The sequence below is a fragment of the Dromiciops gliroides genome, chromosome 1 (assembly GCF_019393635.1).
Source record: "Dromiciops gliroides isolate mDroGli1 chromosome 1, mDroGli1.pri, whole genome shotgun sequence".
Lineage (NCBI taxonomy): Eukaryota > Metazoa > Chordata > Mammalia > Microbiotheria > Microbiotheriidae > Dromiciops > Dromiciops gliroides.
Window position 1 is genome coordinate 616709239 of NC_057861.1, and position 19614 is coordinate 616728852.

Consider the following 19614-nt stretch of genomic DNA (forward strand, 5'->3'; position numbering starts at 1 on the left):
GGAGAGAAACAGTCCTTTTAACAAACATGCATAGTCAAGAAAAACAAATATCCTTACTGTGTCTGAAAATATCTTAATCTGCACTTGAATTCATCATCTCTCTTTCAAGAGATGAGTAGCATGTTTCATCATTACTTCTCTGCAATTGTGGCTAGTCATGCATGCATTGGTTGAAATTCTCAAGTCTTACACTCTTGTCACTTGAGTAGTAGGGAATGGGAATAACATGGGGGTGGGAGAAAAGACTATAGAATACAGAAGGTCTGATTTCATAGCATATTAGTGATTTAAAAGACCTTAGAGAGCTATGTGGCACAGTAGATAGAGTACCAGGCCTGGAGTCAGGAAGACTCATCTTTCTGAGTTCAAATCCAGCCTCAGACATTTACTAGTTGTGTAACTCTGGGCAAGTCACTTAAGCCTGCTTGTCTTAGTTTCCTCATCTGTAAAATGAGCTAGAGAAGGAAATAGCAAACCATCCTAGTATCTTTGCCAAGAAAATCCCAAATGGCATTATGATGAGTTGGACATGACTGAAAAATGACTGAACAGTAAGAGATTTTCTAATTTGTTTCTTTCGTTGAACTCAAAGAGGTAAAATGACCTAATTAAACTCAGTTAGTAGACTTGCTAGAAAACATCTGAGTGATATGTATAGAAATGAATTCTACGAACTTATTCAATTAAATTCAACAAGCATCTTTTAAGTGCTAGGTATACAAAGATAAAATGAAACAGTTAACCTCAATGATTCAAGTATTCCTATTAGGGGATATATCATGTGAACAGTAGAAGGTAAATTGAGGAATCAGAGGGCATCTCTAACTGGGAAAATCAGGCACCTTCACATAGGAGACCTGAGTGAGAGAGGTGAAAAGAATGGCCAAATCTTCTTGATACTTCTTTATTGTTGATGGCCCTCAGTCACCACAGTGAGTGGGCATCAAAGTCCTCATTGCAGACAACTAATTTAGGGTTTGATTTTCCAAAGATTCTCTTTGGCTTTGTGTGCTAATGAATTTGAGTCAGAACAAACAGTCTTCCTGTTAGATATCATGTCCTACATAAGTATCAGAAAAACACAAAAATACTCTCCATAACATGTATAGTGCCATGACATTCAAGAAAGTCAAACGTGCAGCCCAGAGAAGAAGAGACTGAGAAGACAATTGGTGATTGAAAAATGTTTCTGATGTTTCTACTCTGAATGATAATGATGCTAACCAAACTACAGTGAGAATCTGACAATAATCTCCAGCCTTCACAAATTTTTTCCCATCTCCTCTTGCTAATGCTCTATCTGTATTGCTCAACTGAAACTACTCTCTCAAAGGTCACCAAGGGCCTTTCTATCAGTCCAATATCCTTTCCTCAGTCATTCTCCACCTTTTTTTGCTGCATTTGACATGGTTGACTGACTTCCTCTCAGCCCTATTGGCTTTTGGCTTCTGTGTTTTCACCGTCTCCAATTTCTCCTTCTCCAACTCCTCCTCCTCTTTCTCTTCCTCTTCCTTCTCCTTTTCCTCCTCTTCCTCTTTCTCCTCATCCTCCTTCTCCCTTCCTCCTCTTTTCCTTCCTCATTGGAACTTTCTAATGCTGGTGATCTTCAAGATTCTATTCTTAGCCTTCTCTCTCTACACTCTTGTTCCTGAAATCTTTTGTCTATATTATCTCTAAGGAAGCTTAGTTCAAGCTTATGGTAAAACCAACAAGATCTTATTCACCTGAACAGGTCTTCCCACTCCTGTATTTATGAAATTGGCTTTTTGAAACATTTTTTATAACCTACTAGTACTTTATCAAAGACCTTGCTGAAATTCAGGCATATTTGTCTATGTCAATTCCATGCTTGATAAGTTAACCTTATTTTAAAAAATCATGCCATGGTAGAATTTTATTATTTTAAAGCCAGAAAGGACTTTAGGATCAGTTTAGTCAAACATGGTTTGTTCTTTGGGAAGCTATCACCAACTATCTATATGATGATAACATATCAAAAAATGTACTGTTCAATAACCTGCTCTAAAATATTCTATAACATTTGATTCCAATTCTACTAGTAGAGATTGTATGGCCACCCATTCTCACTTTTTTTTTCCTCTCAAATTATTTTCTCTTTATTTCCTTGCCAAAAGCTGACCTATATAGGAGTGACCTTAGAAAAACCTTAAGTATTCTTCTATAGAACTTATTTAGTCCTAGTGAAAAATTACCTCCTGGCTTCCAGGCCTGTATTTGGTCTCTGGACAGCATCCATCTAATCAATAGGGGCAGCCTTCTATCTAATCCACTTTGGTTGCCAAATTAGAAACAGGAAAGCCTTTCTTGCATTTTTATTTTAGGATGAAAGGCTAGTCTAGGAAGGTATTCTCAAAGGCCAGTGGCATATTTTGCCAGAAAAAAAGGTACCCTAGCAAAGGCCTTGTTCTAAAACCCCTCTTGAACAAGTCTGCCAGGATACCAGACAATCCAACTTTCGAGATAAACTTTAACAATCAGACCTATTCATAAGTGGAATGGGCTTCTTCAGGGGGTCTTGGGTTTCCCCTCACTAGATATAAAGTTTTTTCAGGATTTAAATTTTTTGGACTTGACAGACATCAACAAAATGGACATTTCCCTATACAAAGAAGAATAGAAAAAAAGGGATTGTATAAAAAAACCAACAAAAACCGCCACTAGCAAAAACCTAAACTCTCCAAGAAGTTCTTTTCACTTGAAGTCCTCTTGGGGGTAGGGAGATGAGGCAGCAGAGGTGTGGATTTGAGGTGGGGAATTAACATGCAGTTTAATTAGTGGCGGAAACTTTCAACATTTCCATTTCCATCAATCCAAATCAGCAGCTGCTCTACAATTCACAGTTTTTGTTACCTGTGGAATATTGAGAGATTAAATGAATGAATGAATAAATGAATGAAAATGTATTTATTAAGTACTTACTATGTGACAGGCATTTGCTAAGGGCCAAGAATACAAATACAAATACAAGCAAGTCTTGACCTCAAGTAACTTACATTCTGCGGTGGGTACACATAAAGGAGAGAGCTGGGGGAGGAGGCAAAATTCACTTATCTGAGCCCAGGGTCCCAGGGGCAGAGGAGGAGTTCTGGTGGGAGGAGGATGAGAAGGATGGTGAGAGTGCAGCAAGCATGATTTGGAAATGGTTAGAAAGTGGTCTGGTGGCCTTGTTCTGAGCAAGACCATTGTCATACAGCCACATATCCCATCTGTCAGAGGCAGTGTTCCTGACTCCAAGGTCTGCTGTCTTCTCTATCTGCCTATCAAAGCCCTACCATAATCATGAACATCATAGAGCATTAGAGCCAAAAGGGACTTTGGGTATCGTTCAGTCCAATCTCTTGTTTTAGAGAGGACATAAATGAGGACTAGGGGTCACGTAGCTCACCTGGACTCACACAGGTAGTAGGTGGCAGAGCTGAAATTCAAATTCAGTTCTACTGATTCTAGACCTATCATTCTTTTCATAGGACCATGATGCCTTTTGGCTTCTGCAATCTCTCCATGATACTATGCTGCTCAGAGGCAGATGGGTGGCTCTATTGGATAGAATACTGGGCCTTGTGTCATGAAGACCTCAGTTTAAATCTGGTCTCAGATACTTGCTGGCTTTGTGACCCTGGGCAAGTCACCTGTCTGCCTCAGTTTCCTCAACTTCAAAATGGGGATGATAGTAAGTGCACCTACCTTCTAGGGTTGTTGTGAAGGCCAAATGAGATAATATTTATAAAGCAATCGGCACAGTGGCTGGCACATAGTAGGTCTTTAATAAATGCTTTTTCCCTCCCTCTGGTAACTGAACTCCATTTAACATATAACCTCAAAGGTCTGTTTCAGCTCTACTACCCCCTTGCTCACACTGAACCTATTCTTTGCCTTCACCATGACCAAAAAAAGACTGGGTTGATCCAATGACCCTTCTTCCTCTTAAAGTCACTTGTCCCTTTTCTGGTTAGCCAGGTAGACAAATTTTTTTGTTTCTTACCTATTGTTTTTCAATTTGAATTTCATTTATCTGCTATAAAATTTGTTGACCAGAAATGCTCAGCTGTGTGTGCATTTTATTTGTCTTAAAGTGAGACACACAGAGAGAAGACAGTGAGAGAAAAGAGAGGGCGAGATAGAGAGACAGAGAAAGGGAGGGGGAAGGGAAGAATGGAGGGAGAGGAAAAAGGGGGCAGTGGGGAGGAACGAAGAGGAAGGAAGGGAGAGAGGGAAGAGAAAGCCAGAAGCAGAGAACATGTTCTTTATTCTGGTGAGACAAAACATTTGCCCAACAGAGCAAAGTGAACATCATCTTCCCAGTATCTTTATTTATTTATTTATTTTTTGCTGACACTAGTCATTTTGCTGGATTTCGCAAAACTGGTCAGGTGTCCCTGCAGGAGAGCTACTTGGAAAGGGGAACCAGGCCCTTGAAGGAGAATGAGCTATTGGGAAGCTCTACCCATTAAAAGTGGAGAGGGGATGGGTTTACAAGCACAATTCAGTCTTTCCAAAGGCTCAAAAGCAAATGACTGACAGCCTAGTTCTCTAGCGCCACCTTCTGCCAATGTTGAATTGAATGGAATTCCCAAATATGGCACACTCATTCCAAGGCAATGGAAAACTCTTTGCCCATATGTTGATATTTTAAAGTTATGAGTAAGAGTCAGAGAAGGTCGTCCTCAATTTTACCCCAACCCAACCCATAAACTTTTCATACATAAATCAAATGATGCTTACTGTACCTAGTGCGGCCAATTCATGTCAAATAATCTGATGGTGATAGAAAAAGAGGTTTTGGATGAGAGAGAAGGCCTCATTTCCTTTTACTCTGACACACAGCCTCCCCCAGAGGCACATCTACTGTCTTAATTTCTAGCAAAACGAAGTTAATAATAATCATGATAATCAGTATGTTCCACTAGCAGTCAGTGTATAGCAGAAAACATCAAATGTTGCACATTTATGTGGGCATTGTATGTTTTAATTTGAAAGTTAAAATAAAGTTAGGAGGAGTGCATATCTCAACACATTTAGATACCCATTTCCCTTGTTTTAACCTTGCTCCCAGTTCTCTCTCTTGCATTCTCAACTACATCAATTCATTTCTTCAATAGGGTGGATGGAAATTTTCATTAAAGGATGTAAAGAAGCATTTTGCACTGCATACTTGGAGGTTAGTTCATTTTTATGTCACTCTGTATTGTGGGGTTTTTGTGTGGTTAACCACCTGACCTCCGAGGTAATCTAAAATAAATTACTTCAAAATAAAAAAAAAATGATTTTTTAAAAGTTATCCCTCTCTCACAGAGAAACAGCAAATATGAGTTTAGGAAAAAAATATTGTAATGTATCTATGACCCTACAATGCATATAATAAAAAATGGCACTTTACATGAATTGATTTCATGTGAAAAGCAAGAAAGCAATTTCCATTTTAGAAAACACCTTTACTGGGACCCAAAGCAAAAAAAAAATCAGAAAGTCTCTTTGTCTTCTGTCAATTGTAGGATAAACTATTATCCTCCTCATCCCTCATCCCTCATCCCCACCACCTCTTAGGACCCAAGGTGCCCAGGCAATATCTCTCTTACTGCTTTACTGTACAGTTGTTTGCCCTTCCTTCTCAAAGAGGATCATGACATTGGGAGGTGATGTCATGACTTACAGTGAATTGGATTTAAATGAGGGAGGGCTGTGCAAGGTCAGTAACCTCACTCTCTCCTCCAGAGCCAGCTGGGTCCAGTGGCAGGAAATGCATCAGGACAACTGGAGATGACCCCAGATGTTTAAGGTAATCGGGCTTATGTGACTTGCTCAGGGTCACACAGCTAGTCAGTGTCTGAGATGAGATTTGAATTTAGGTCCTCCCAACTTCAGGGAGTTGCATCACCTAGCTGCCTGGGGATTGTGCTAAGCACTTTACAGCTATCAGGTAGAATGGTGAAATGTACAGAGTAGTCAGAGGAAGGGTGAAAGGAATACAACCCAGACATTTTGCAGGTTGAGGGCAACATCAATATACTCCTTTCTGACACCCCCCCCCCAATCCCCTCTGCTTTTGCTTCTGCCTCTCCCATCCCTGCCCCTACAAAACCATATGAATTCAGACACTTGACACTTACTAGCTGTGTGACCCTGGGCAAGTCAATTAACCCCCATTGCCTGCAAAAAAAAAATATGAACAATAATAGCATCAGTATGGATAAAACCTATATATTCTGGTTGACCTGGCTTTTTAAATATTCTGAAGGAAAAAAAAGGTCTCAGGTTCTTTAAAGAAAGAAATAAGACTGTTAGTGTTCTCTCCCAGAAGCCAGGCTATAAAACTGCAAGGAAGCCTATATGTTGCGGTTGTTATTATTTTTATCATTATCATCAATACTAATTAAGTTACCTCTAATAATACCTTAATTTTAGATCAGGCATTATGAAGTACTTTCAAAAGACTTTCACATGTATCAATTTAATTTGAACCTCATCTAATTTGAGCCTCAAAACAGCCATGTGGACTAAGTAGGGAAAGGTTCACCACTCTAGAAACCTAGGACCTTAAAAGGCCCTGAAGAGATCAGTTAGCCAAAATCTTTCATTTTACTGATTGAAGAGAATGAAGTTCTAAGAAACTAAAAAGTCACACCCCCCCAAGTAGTAGAACCCTTCAGAATTTTGAAGTTAGTTGGCATGTCCCCTTTTAGCAAGGGGTGTGCTAGAGCCAGCTCATTCTGGCTTCCAGAGAGCTGATTGTTAAATTTTCAACATGAGCATTTATACCACAGAAATTGGACAATGCTAGAAATCTTGGCTTCATTTATTGTTTTGTTGAGATGGAGAAAAGGTTAAAAATGCAAATTATACTTAAAAGTGTGTCATGCATTTTCAGAGAACTGGTTGTTAAACATTTACCAGCATACCTCTGCCCCTAAGCCTTTTCTTTAAAAGGAAAAATATTCCTTTAGTTGATGCTTATGGAGTTCGGTCTCAGATAATCTAGATAATTCGATAATCTCGTTTCCTTCTGGGCATGCCCTCGTTTGTCAATATCCTTCTAAAATGTGGTTCCCAGTGAACACAATAATCCAGGTGCTATTCTGATCTGGGCAGTATAGTAATACCTCCTTCATTCTGAAGAATTTGTGTCTCAAAATAGCCTAAGATCAGGGGCAGCTAGCAGTGGATAAAGCACTGGCCCTGGATTCAGGAGGACCTAAATTCAAATCCGGCCTCAAACACTTGACACTTACTAGCTGTGTGACTCTGGGTAAATCACTTAACCCTCATTGCCCTGCAAAAAAAATTGCCGAAAATCTCTTCAGCTTTTTTTTTTTTTTTTGGTAGGGTGAAGGGGGTTAGACTCATTTAAAGAGCAGAAAACTGAAGCTTAGAGGTGAAATGACTCTTGATCTCTTCACCAGCTTGACCAAGATATGTGGGACAAAAACCCCCACTTTTCTTCTGCAAAGAGACATAGAGGGAGTGTCTGGTAGAGAGAGTTTAACATGGCCTAGGAAGAATGCATAAAGAAAGTTCCTCATAAAGTTTGGAAGAATCAGGGGCAGCTAGGTGGCGCAGTGGATAAAGCACCAGCCCTGGATTCAGGAGGACCTGAGTTCAAATCTGACCTCAGACACTTGACACTTACTAGCTGTGTGATCCTGAGCAAGTCACTTAACCCCAATTACCTCACCAAAAATAAATAAATAAATGAAAGTTTGGAAGAATCAGAGGGCATCTTTGTACCAGGCCTAAGGAAGTTTTCCATAAAGCTGAATGGAATCAGGCTAACTTGGTTCAGAAGAACGGACACGCCCTTAAAAAAATAGATATTCTCTAAGTCAGATGTCCTTAATCTGGGGTCCAGGAACTTCAAAAAATATCTATTTTGATAACTTTATTTCATTATGTTTGATTTTCTTTTCAATCCTGTGTTTTATTTTATGCATTTAAGAACATTATTCTGAGAAGCGGTCCAGAGACTTCACCAGACTTCCAAAGGGGTTCCTTACACCAAAAGGATTAAGAACCTCTGTTGTGGAAGCTTGATATCTGGGTTAGTGGAGGGGTCCTCATATCAATGAAATTATGGATATTTTGATGAATGATAATACTAATAATATTTATATTAATAACTCACTTCAGTAAAGGGTTATTTTTTTCCCCAGTAGAGCAAGAATAATTGGGAGACATGTGCTATAGAATATTAGACACAATCATATTTTTGGGAAACAACCCTTCAGGCCATATGATGATGACTCAGGTAGCACTGTTCACATAGTAGAAGTTTATCCTAATTGCAGGTGTTGGAAACAACTGAAATGACTACTAAGTGCTGGGAATACAAAGCCAGCCCTGAAACTGTCCAGGCCTTCAAGAAGCTCCTATTCTTAGGGAGATTCTTTAAATAATGCACCCCTGGAGCTAACTTTGTTCAGTTGCCCCTATCCAGCAAAGCATAAAAACACAGAACAGGGACATAGGTGCTCATTAAAGCTTTACTCTCTAGGGCCTTGGTAAGTCTTACAGAGCATCTCTGCTCCCAGTATTTCCTTTATGGAGTTCAGACCTGTCAGTGTTAATAATAGTAATGAACTGAGAGAAGAGCTCAGTAATGGCCAAAAACGTTCAATGCCAATGCTGCAGTATCTCGTTTTCCATTTTTATTAGCATGAGTGAAATGCCATCTGGTATTCTTTGGGCCTTACTCCAGCTGAATATGGAGGTCGTGGGTTATCACTCATCACTCCTACACTCAGTCAACAAAACATTACTTTAAATCCAAAAATTGTTGGGTTTTTAAAGTTTGTGTTGTCAACTTTTAAAAATAACTACTAAGCATCAGTGGCTTATCAGTATTAATAACTCACTTTATAACAGTCTCAATCAACATTAGGTACCTACTGTGTGCATGGCACTAGGAGGCAGCTAGGTGGTTTAGTGAATAGCGAGCACTAGACCTGGAGTCAGGAAGACCTGTGTTCAAATTTGATCATAGACATTCACTAGCTGTATGATCCTGGACAAGTCACTTAAATCTTTGTTTGCCATACTTCACTGGAGAAGGAAATGGCAAACTACTCTAATATCTTTGCCAAGAAAAACCCATACAGGGTCACAAAGAATCAGACATGATCGAACAACTGAACAACAAGAATGTAGAGGGCACTGTGTTATTCATACATGTAGGGGAGAGGTATATGCATACATGTTTGCTACATGCATCTATATGTATATTTTACATACATATAGTCAGTGTATATTTGGTGGGCAAAAATGCAAGAATCAGCATAAAAGACTTAATGAAGTTCATGTATGACTGGAAGATGAAGTCATGTATTGAAAGTGAGTGATGGGGGCAGCTAGGTGGCACAGTGGATAAAAGCACTGGTTCTGGATTCAGAAGGACCTGAGTTCAAATCCGATCTCAGACACTTGACACTTACTAGCTGTGTGACCCTGGGCAAGTCACTTAACCCTTATTGCCCCACCCCCCCAAAAAAAGTGAGTGATGGATAGCCAGCCCAAGTGTTGTCATGATATTCACGAAATATTTTTTTAAATGTTTCATTGCTGGGGGCAGCTAGGTGACACAGTGGATAAAGCACCAGCCTTGGATTCAGGAATATCTGAGTTCAAATCCGGCCTCAGACACTTGACACTTACTAGCCGTGTGACCCTGGGCAAATCACATAACCCCCATTGTCCCGCCCTCCCCAAAAAAGTTTCATTGCTAGTCTTTGTTCATTAAATAGTGGTATAAATTTCCAAGAATTTCCCTTCCCCCAAGACAACTTTCCCTTGTAACAAAGATGTATAGTTAAGCAAAATAAATCCATCCACTGGCCATGTCTGGCAATGTAGGACTCAACATAGGAACCCATGGTTCACCATTCTCTATTGAGAGCCTATTCTCTATAGAGAAGGGCCTTCTCTGCTCTGGGTCCTCTTTAAGTCATGACTGGTCACTGCATTGATTAGAGTTCTGAAGCCTTTTTTCCTCTATTTAAAAAAAAATATGAATTTAACAATTGCCAACAAGCATACATATTTCAATATACAAAGATCAACCAAAAAGGTACATTACATATGAAACCATGAACTTTTGTTAGATTGTTGTTGTTTTTTTAAAATGCATGTTAAATTTAACAAAGAAGGGAGCAATCACATTGCCCTAATGAATGTTCTGGTCTTCCGATGTTTTCCTTCACATTAGAGGGACCATTATGCAAATTGTTTCCCTTTTCTTGTTACTTTTCTCTGTATTAGTGTATACTGGTCTTTTTAAGTTCCTCTGTATTCTTCATATTCATAATTTCTTCCAGTGAAATAATACTGCAATTTATTGATTGAATCTACAGAAATTGCTTTCCCCCCAACTTCTTTGCTACTACAAAATGGACTTCTACAAATATTTTTTTTGTCTCTATGGGAAATTTCTCTTTGTATTTTTTTTAAATGGGGTCTCCCTATCTTGCCCCAGCTAGAAGTGCAGCTAGATGGTTCAGTAGATTAAGCCCTGGGCTTGAAACCTGAAAGATCCAATTTTTAGGAATCAGTAGAGCCCTCATGAAATATAGTATGTGCCTAGGGCACTCAAGTCAGTTTTCTGAACTTACAATCACTTTGCTGTGTATTCAGTGTGAAAAGCAGGAACTGTTATTAGCTCAAGAAACCATCAAGTTGCAGGAGTCACAGAAGGTTAATGGTATTGGGAATCATGAGACAGGTTTCAGAAACTGATTTGCAAGCATGAGTCAGGGATCAGTCAACAGGCAGCTAGACCGGTGGGGATTGTTGGCCATCTTAAGATCTGGCAAGTGGGCACTGACCATCCATTAAGCTTCAAGATCAGGGTTAAGGTAGGAGCTACTATGGCTTGGAAACAGCTGTGGCAATCCAGGGAATAGGGAATGGAAATAGACATAGGAATGACATTTGTTCCTCCTCCAAGCAATGAGGTCTCTGAGCCAAAGAAACATCAGAAACATCTATGTTAACCACTGCTCATGACCCTATCACGCAATTTTAGGCTTCCCAGGGTTCTCCTGATACATTTCAATATATTTGAACTTGAACAAAAACTTTCATATACAATTTCTTTTGTTTGTATATTGATATGTTCATGTTTATTGATGTTAAATTCACTGAAAAAAAGAGAACATTCTACAAAGCCAAACAGAGAACTTTGGATTTTTTTTTCGAGGCAAGAAGGAACCCTTTGAGTTTCCTGACCAGTGGGGTAACAAGTGTGAACTGTGCTTTAGAATATCACATGGCAGTTGTGTGGAGGATGGATTGGAGAGGGGAGAGACTGGAAGGAGGGTTGCCAAGTAGAATGTGATTGCCAATTGTCCAGGAAACTATAAGAGGGTCTGAACTGGGGTAGTGGCTATATGAGGGGAGAGAAGACTGGTGAGGGGGACTCCTATTTCCTGTTCTTCTTTGATCTTGTGCTGAAACACATTCAATACACTTTAAAAAAAAATATTTATATATAATCTATCATGTGCCAGGCACTGTGCTAAGTGCTTTACAAATATTATTTCATTTGATCAAATTCTATTCCAACCATCTTGTAGTAGACATGTGACCAACTCTGATATCTCTAAATACTTCCTTACAGAATTTCAATCACTTCTTTTTTCCAGCTACCTTTTTTTTTAATTAAATTTTTTTTTTTTTTTTTTTTTTTTTAGCGAGGCAATTGGGGTTAAGTGTCCAGCTACCTTTCTAACAGTGAGTTGGGGAAGGAATATTTAAAATAAATAATGAACATTTTTATTTATAGTTTTGAGATCCAAATTTTATCCCTCCTTCCCTACCCCTCTCCTTGAGGCTGTAAGCAATCAGATATGGGTTATATATGTGCGATTATGTAAAATGTTACCATATTAGTTATTTTTTACAAGAAAACTTGAATAAAAGAAAAAATGAAGTGAAAAATAGCATGCTTCAGTCTGTGTTCCATCAATATCAGTTCTTTCTTTGGAGGTGGATAGTATGTTTCATCAATTATCCTTTGGGATTATCTCGGATCATTGTATTGTTGAGAATAGTTAAGTCATTCACAGTTCTTCATCAAACAATATTGCTATCTCTGTGCACAATGTTCTCTTGGTTCTGCTTATTTCACTATACATCATTTCATACATGTCTTTCCAGGCCTTTCTGAAATCATCCTGTTTGTCATTTCTTATAGCACAATAATATTCCATTACCATCATATACCACAGCTTGTTTAGCCATTCCCCAGTTGATGGGCATTCCTTTGATTTCCAATTCTTAGCCACTACAAAAAGAGCTGCTATAAATATTTTGGTACAACTAGGTGTTTTTCTCTTTTTGGGGATGTCTTTGGGATATAAACCTAGAAGTGGTACTGCTGGATCAAACGGTATACACAGTTCAATAGCCTTTTGGGCATAGTTCCAAATTTCTCTCCAGAATGGTTGGATCTTTTCACAACTTCACCAACAGTGGATTAGCATCCCTGCTTTTCCACATCCCCTCCAACATGCAATATTTTCCATTTTTGTTATATTTGCCACTCTGATAGGTGTGAGGTGATACCTCAGAGTTCTTTTAATTTGAAGTTTTCTTCTCAATTGTGATCTAGAGCATTTCCCCATGATTATAGATAGCTCTTATGGGAAGGAATCTTTTTTTTTATGTATAAGGTATTTTATTTTTTCCGTTACATGTAAAGATAGTTCTCAACTTTTGTTTATACAAGCTTTACAATTTCAGATTTTTCTCCCTCCCCCCTCCCCTAGACAGCAGGTAATCTGATATAGGTTATATCTATATATCTATATAGATATAGATATATACACACACATATATATATATACACATAATAACATTAATCCTATTTCTGCATTAATCCTGTTACAAGAGAAAAATCAGAGCAGTGATGTAAAACCTCAAAATAGAAAAAAAAAACAACAGCACCCAAAACAAAAGAAATAGTATGGTTCAATCAGCATCTATACTCCACAGTTCTTTTTTTTTTTTTCTTGGATTTGGAGATCCTCTTCTATCATGAGTTCCCTGGAACTCTTCTGTACCATTGCATTGGTGAGAAGAATATAGTCCATCACAGTAGGTCAACACTCAATGTTGATGATACTGTGTACAATGTTCTTCTGGTTCTGCTCATCTCACTCATCACCAGCTCACGTAAGACCCTCCAGGTTTCTCTGAACTCCTCCTGCTCATCATTTCTTACAGCACAATAGTATTCCATTGTATTCATATACCACAACTTGTCCAGCCATTCCCCAATTGATGGGCACCCCTCAACTTCCAATTCCTTGCTACCACGTAAAGAGCAGCTATAAATACTTTTGTACATGTGGGTCCCTTTCCCCCTTCCATGATTTCTTTGGGAAAAAGACCTAAAAGTGGAATTGCTGGGTCAAAGGGTATGCACAGCTTTATCGCCCTTTGGGCATAATTCCAAATTGCTCTCCAGAATGGTTGGATCAGTTCACAGCTCCACCAACAATGCATTAGTGTTCCAATTGGGAAGGAATCTTTTAAAGGTGAGGCAGTATAGTGAGCATAGCTCCATTTTGTTTTAAGCTTCTGTTTTGTGACTGAGTTGTTTTGACTAACCTGCGTTTCAATATGTTTTTTAAATAAGAAATCAAGATTTATTTTCCTTTAAGAATCTTTTCTTTCTCTATTAGAGCACCTGGGATAAAATTTAGGACCACTCTGTGGTAGTCCCTACCCACTCAGTGGCCTGAGCAGTAGGAGCTGCAGACCAGTCCTCAGTAGCAGGCTGAGCACTCCAGTCTTCAGTAGGGAACTGCTGAATGGGCACAGATGGCACCTGCACTCCCTTAGACCAATCAGCCACCTCTGGTTGAGCAGCAGTGAATTCTGGGGCAGGGGCAGTCCATTCACCCTGAAATTCCTCCTTTGTCACTGCCTTCTCAGCTGCGGCCTGCTCTTCCTTCTCAATCTCCTTTGGATCCCTGTAGAAGTAAAGATCAGGCATCACTTCCCACAGGTGTTCACGGGAGATGGTACCACACATATGTAGGACTTCACGGGCCAGCATCCACCACATCAGACCCACAGAGTGAGCTCCCTTGTTGTTGCATGGAATGGCAATGTCTACATAGCGAAGTGGAGAATCTGTGTTGCACAATGCAATGGTTGGGAGGTTAACATATGATGCTTCAGTCAGAGGCTGGTGATCTGCCCGAGGATCAGTGACCACCAAGAGGCGAGGTTCCCGGAAAGCTGCCTGAATCTGGTTAGTGAAGGTGCCTGGGGTGAAACGTCCAGCAATAGGTGTAGCGCCAGTGGCAGCAACACATTTCAGAACAGCTCGCTGGCCAGTGTTCCTGAATGAGATAACACTAACATCAGCAGGGTTTTCAATGGCAGCAATGGTGCGAGCAGCGAGCAGAAGCTTTTCCCAAGTTCTCTTCAAATTAATGATGTAGATGCCATCACTCTTCCTTTTGTAAATGTACTGTTCCATCTGGAAGTCCAAATTAGTGCCACCCAAATGGGTTCCTGCAGCGAGGAATTTGAGGACATCCTCTTCCTTCATCTGCAAGACATCCAGGGCTCCGGACATTGTGGAAGTTTCCCTTTAAAGTTGCGATGGAAACTGAGTACAACGCTGTATGGATCCCTCTTCTGGGTAGTGCGGAAAGCTGTGTTTCAATATGTTAAGCATTTGTGTGGGATGATGAGTGAACAAGAGACAAGTGTTATGTGGACCCTTTAATAAGACAGGTCACTATTATAAACTACCAATCAAATTATGAGGTCAACAAATTAGGAATACCCATGGCTAAAAACTACAAGCAACCCACCAGAGGTCCCAGCTCTCAGCCTCCTCCTTGGTTATCACTGGAACTGGCTCCTGTGTTTCCTCATGCCTGTGTCTCAAACATTGCCAAGTTTTGCTTGAGGGCAGAGAGAAAACTTTTCCATCCAGTATGTGTTGACCAATGCTATAAATATGATGCCTCAAGATGGATGCATCCAAGCAAAAGCTTAACCTCACAGCTACATTTTCCAAAAACATGGCTGAAGAGGAAGGATGGACAGGGTCATATCATACCACTAGGCAGAATTTCCAGGGGACACAACAGTATTTAAAAAATACTCACGTGCAAAATAAAATAGATTGAAAAGCTATTTTTAGTAGTAGAATTGTCACAAAATATCTGTTCAACTTTATAAGATATCTTGTCATTTTTTTGGAGAAAATAACAAACACAAACACAAACAACATAATGAAAACAATTGCTATATTTTATTTATTCTGTAATATAAATACTGTACTCCCACCTTTCAAACTCTAATGTGTAATGTAAACATTTGGTGTAAAGAGCAAATCAGTTTTAAAAACAAATAACATGTTGTCAATGAGTTTTCTTTAAGTCTGCTAACTACAAAAATATAGCTCATGAAAAAGGTATTCTCCACCACTAGGCATATCTTGGCAGCTCCCACAAAGCTAGAAAAATCTTAAGTATGAATGGCATTGGTGATGGCTTAATGTCCAAGGCTCACCGTGTGCAGAGAGACATCCCCAAAAAGTTGGCCACCAAGTGATGCCTTTTTTTGGTAGTAGAAACTCAATGTGGAAGGAGAGGTTGCTATCCATGTTAATGTAGAGAGTACCCATAATGATAAAATTATAGATCTTTTGAAAAAGTAATAAATGTATATATCTTGTTTTTCATTTGTACTTAGCTATTACACGGTTATTGTGTGTTTGTAAGCCTATGACACACCTCAGCTAGAACATGAGCTCTCTTTGGAGTTCATTTGGAAGGGAGGAACTATAACTTCAGCTTCAACAAATAATTATGATGTTCCTACTATGTGGAGGGGACTCTTATAGGTGCTGGTGAAGATACAAATATGAAATAAGGCACATAAGGCATAATGCTGCATAAACACTTAAGTGATTGATCAATAAATTATCATTATTATATGAGTACTGTTTTAAGCCAGAGTAAACTATCTTTTAAATTTTTTAGAAAGAATTGATGCTATTCTATCTAGGATAATTTCTGTGCAGTCTTATCTATGGATAGAAGAATAAGAGAACCTTTACAAGACCTTTTCAGGCCTATAATTTTATAGTATATAGAAGGTCACATTGCATAGCTTTTTTTTTTTATATACTGGAAGTTGCTTCTAAATTCTGGGAAAAGCATTCTAGTTTTTGGCAACAAATGGTTGATTTGCTCTCTCTCTCTCTCTCTCTCTTTTTTTTGTGAGGCAATTGGGGTTAAGTGGCTTGCCCAGGGTCACAGCTAGTAAGTGTTAAGTGTCTAAGGCCAGATGTGAACGCAGGTCCTCCTGACTCCAGGGCTGGTGCTCTATCCACTGCACCACCTAGCTGCCCCTTGCTATCTCTCTTTAAGTCTGTTTTGCAGAAAAAGGGATATCAGAAGTCTCCAGACTATGTGTATTGATTTATATGTTGAAATGATTTATTGAAAAAAAATTTCTATAGCCACCTCATAAAGTTCCTGCCAGCTTTGTGAGACGTTCCAATGGTTACATCACATCCTGGGTACTTAGTGCTGTAACTGAGCTTTTCAGCCAACTATCGCAAAGTGCATTGGGAATTCCAGAGGCAAATTTACCAATGATTCTATGAGAATCTATAGGCAGGGTCAGTTCAACAAGTAGTTAGGGAACACAAGCCCTCTTCTAGGGAGATAAAGTCAGGATGAGTTTCTCTGATCTTTTTTGGGTGATAGACATGTTAGGGAGGGCAAAATATCAGCAAAACCATTTTTGAACTGGCCAGGCCCTTGGCTGCATAGCAAACATTCTAGTTATGGTGAGCACCCATCATTTCATCTTTCCTCACAACAACCCTGTGAGGTAGGCAGGATAGCATTATTAATACCATTTACCAGACTGAAAAGACCATTGAACAGAAACTGAGGCTGAGAGGTGAAGTGAACTTTTCCACTTAGTATGCTGCCCACAAGGTTAAGGGTGTGTGTGTGTGTGTGTGTGTGTGGGTCTCTACTGATTGAGTCAGTGTGATCAGTGTCTGCCATGCATGACTCCTCCTAAAGAGGGCACCCAAAGTCCTATGATGCTCTCAAGTATAATGAGAGCAACAGGCGAGTGAAGACTTAAGAGAGGAGGGGCCTCCTAATGAATCATTATTTGAAAAGCTTAAACCCACCTGGAAGCTCCCAAGCAACAGAAGACACTCAGAGACACTCAGGCAAGCATTCATCTGCCTTCCAATCCAAGAAAATACTTAACAAAGGAGACTGTTTACCTGCCTCACCTGGCCAATGGCTTAGCTTCATGGCTAGAATGGACTGTAACAATGTCTTATGGAGGATACAAGGTTAGGAGGATCAGTATGAACTAGATTGAGAGATCTGAGCCACAAGATTCTGAATATAGATCATTAGTATTAATCAATGATTTTGATACAACTTGAAGGGAGCAGAAAACGTATCCTAGCCAACAGTTTCACAGTGACCTTTCCTGGGCAGAGGAAAAAGAAAACTGAAGTTAAATTTATCATTTAGAATCATTCTAGGGCAGCTAGGTGGTACAGTGGATAGAGCACCGGCCCTGGATTCAGGAGGACCTGAGTTCAAATCCAGCCTCAGACACTTGACACTTAGTAGCTCACTTAACCCTTATTGCCCCCCCCCCAAAGAATCATTTTGGTGAGCTGTGTGTATTAGGTGTGCTTCTCTATTAAACATGTGACATTATTAAACATGTATCATAAATTTGCTCATCTTTCTCCTCTCCAAAGAGGTCAGTTTTTAAGTAGGCAAACGATTATTAAATCATCAATTGAAGTGCTTCAACAATCAAAACAGGCATATCACATTAGATATAAAATGTAGGTTACCTGACTAGCTTTGCATAGAAATAAATGTACAAAATCCTTTCATGTGACATTAAACATAACTTTGGGGCTGAAGCAGGAGTGGGAAGACATGGAATTGCTTTCCCTGTCATAGAACACACAGTGTTCCGTGAGGCCCACTTCACCCCCAAGTCCTCAGAAGTAGGCATGGAACAGCGAGTATGGTTATGGACTAGGCTTCAATAGGTGGTATTTCCTGTGGTCTCTGCTCTGAGTTTTGAGTAAACATAGTGAGATGAGGCCAAGAACAGGCTCAATTGGATGATGAAAGCAGGTCTACCAGTTTACAACAACACCAATTCCAAGGTACAACAATAATAGTTAGTATTTATTTATATAGCACTTTAAGGCTTTGCAAAGTGCTGTTATCTCATTGGATCCTCATGTGAACCCTGGGAGGTAGAAGCTATCACTATTATCACCCTCTTTTTTATAGAAGAGGAAACTGAAGCTGAGAGAGGCTAAGTGACTTACTCAGGGACACACACAAGTGTCAGTGTTGGATCTGAATTCAATGGAAAAAACCATGAGATCTGGAGTCAAATATCAAATTTGCTGGTCACTCCTTGCGTTGACGCTGGGCAAGTTAACTAACCTCTTTTTGAAAAGGGGCCAGATGCCATCACTAAAGTCCCTTCCAGCTCCAAACTGATGATCCTAAGAACTCCCATTTGACTTTGATCACGGTGCCCAAAGCACTGTCTGGAAAGTAGAGAGAGTGAAGTGGAGTGATCCTGAGGCCGAAAAGAGGGGTGCAGCAAACAGGGGGCTGGGCAACATGGCTGGGAGAAAACGTTTCCAGCAATCCCCTGAATTCAAAGGGCCTCATCCTTATCACTCTCCTGCTGCTATTGACTCCTTTTTTAGATGCATTTTTGGTTAGAAAATCATAAAGAGCTTTGAGAAAGAAAAAACCCCAAACAACCTAATGACACACCAAATTGCCCAGCCAGAAGACGAGTGAATCAAGGAGCTCCTCGTTAAGTCTCTTCCTCATCCTCACTCACGGAACCTTCCAGTGACTTGCTTCCTTGCATGGCTCTCTCTTTCAGGAATTCTGCTTTGATGTGCTCCAGCTCCCTCAGCTCAGTCTCAAGCTTTTCCCTGTGCACTGCCCGCCGATTTCTGAGTTGCTTCATGGGAAAGGGGTTCATGTCATTGAAGGCAATATTCATCAGTTTACTGTGAAAGAGAGAGAGGGATGGGTGGGACCCAAGGTCAGTTAATTATTTAGCCAATATGAAAAGGCAGGACAGAGTCTGAACGTTCTTCATGAGAATGGTGATGGCAAACAAGAAGGAATTGTTTAAACTTATACGAACAAATTAATAAAATGAGAACATGTTTATGAAACTGCTGATAGGATGAATGCCTTCATCAAACTCCAATGACATATTAGACTCTTAATGTATGTATATGATTTTGAATTGTAGTGTGAGCTCAGTCAGAGAAATAAATTGAGGATTTCCCTGAAGTACATGCCCTAACATAGGGCACAGTCACAGAAGGCTGAGAAATGCAATGGCAGAAGAGCCTTCCACAAACATAAGGAATGGAATTGGTCTCTTTTGGCAATGCTTTGTGACTGAAGGTTCATAGCTTTCATGCTGTTAAAGAACTTTCTGGAAAGCTGCTCTACAGTCAGTAAGCATTTATTAAGCGATTTCCACGTGTTAAGTGCTGGGTACACAAAGAAAGGCAAAAACAGCCTCTGC

At 39.7% G+C, this 19614-nt stretch overlaps 2 protein-coding genes across 2 annotated transcripts in view; both read right to left on the reverse strand.

The window, feature by feature from the left end:
• Positions 1-13708: 13708 nt before the first annotated feature.
• Positions 13709-14611, reverse strand: LOC122735210 (40S ribosomal protein SA-like). The gene has a single exon (XM_043976575.1). It carries the CDS (start codon positions 14594-14596, stop codon positions 13709-13711), a length of 888 nt encoding a protein of 295 aa, XP_043832510.1. The 5' UTR covers positions 14597-14611.
• A 653-nt stretch (positions 14612-15264) lies between these two features.
• The window catches only part of TBC1D2 (TBC1 domain family member 2), a 62148-nt gene continuing 57798 nt past the window's right edge, over positions 15265-19614 (reverse strand). Inside the window, 1 exon segment of the mRNA XM_043978238.1 lies at positions 15265-19081. Coding sequence (XP_043834173.1) covers positions 18880-19081 — 202 coding nt within the window. The 3' untranslated portion in view covers positions 15265-18879.

Excerpts from the sequence above, each read along its gene's own strand:
- LOC122735210 (XM_043976575.1), bottom strand. The coding sequence starts at position 14,596 with ATGTCCGGAGCCCTGGATGTCTTGCAGATGAAGGAAGAGGATGTCCTC.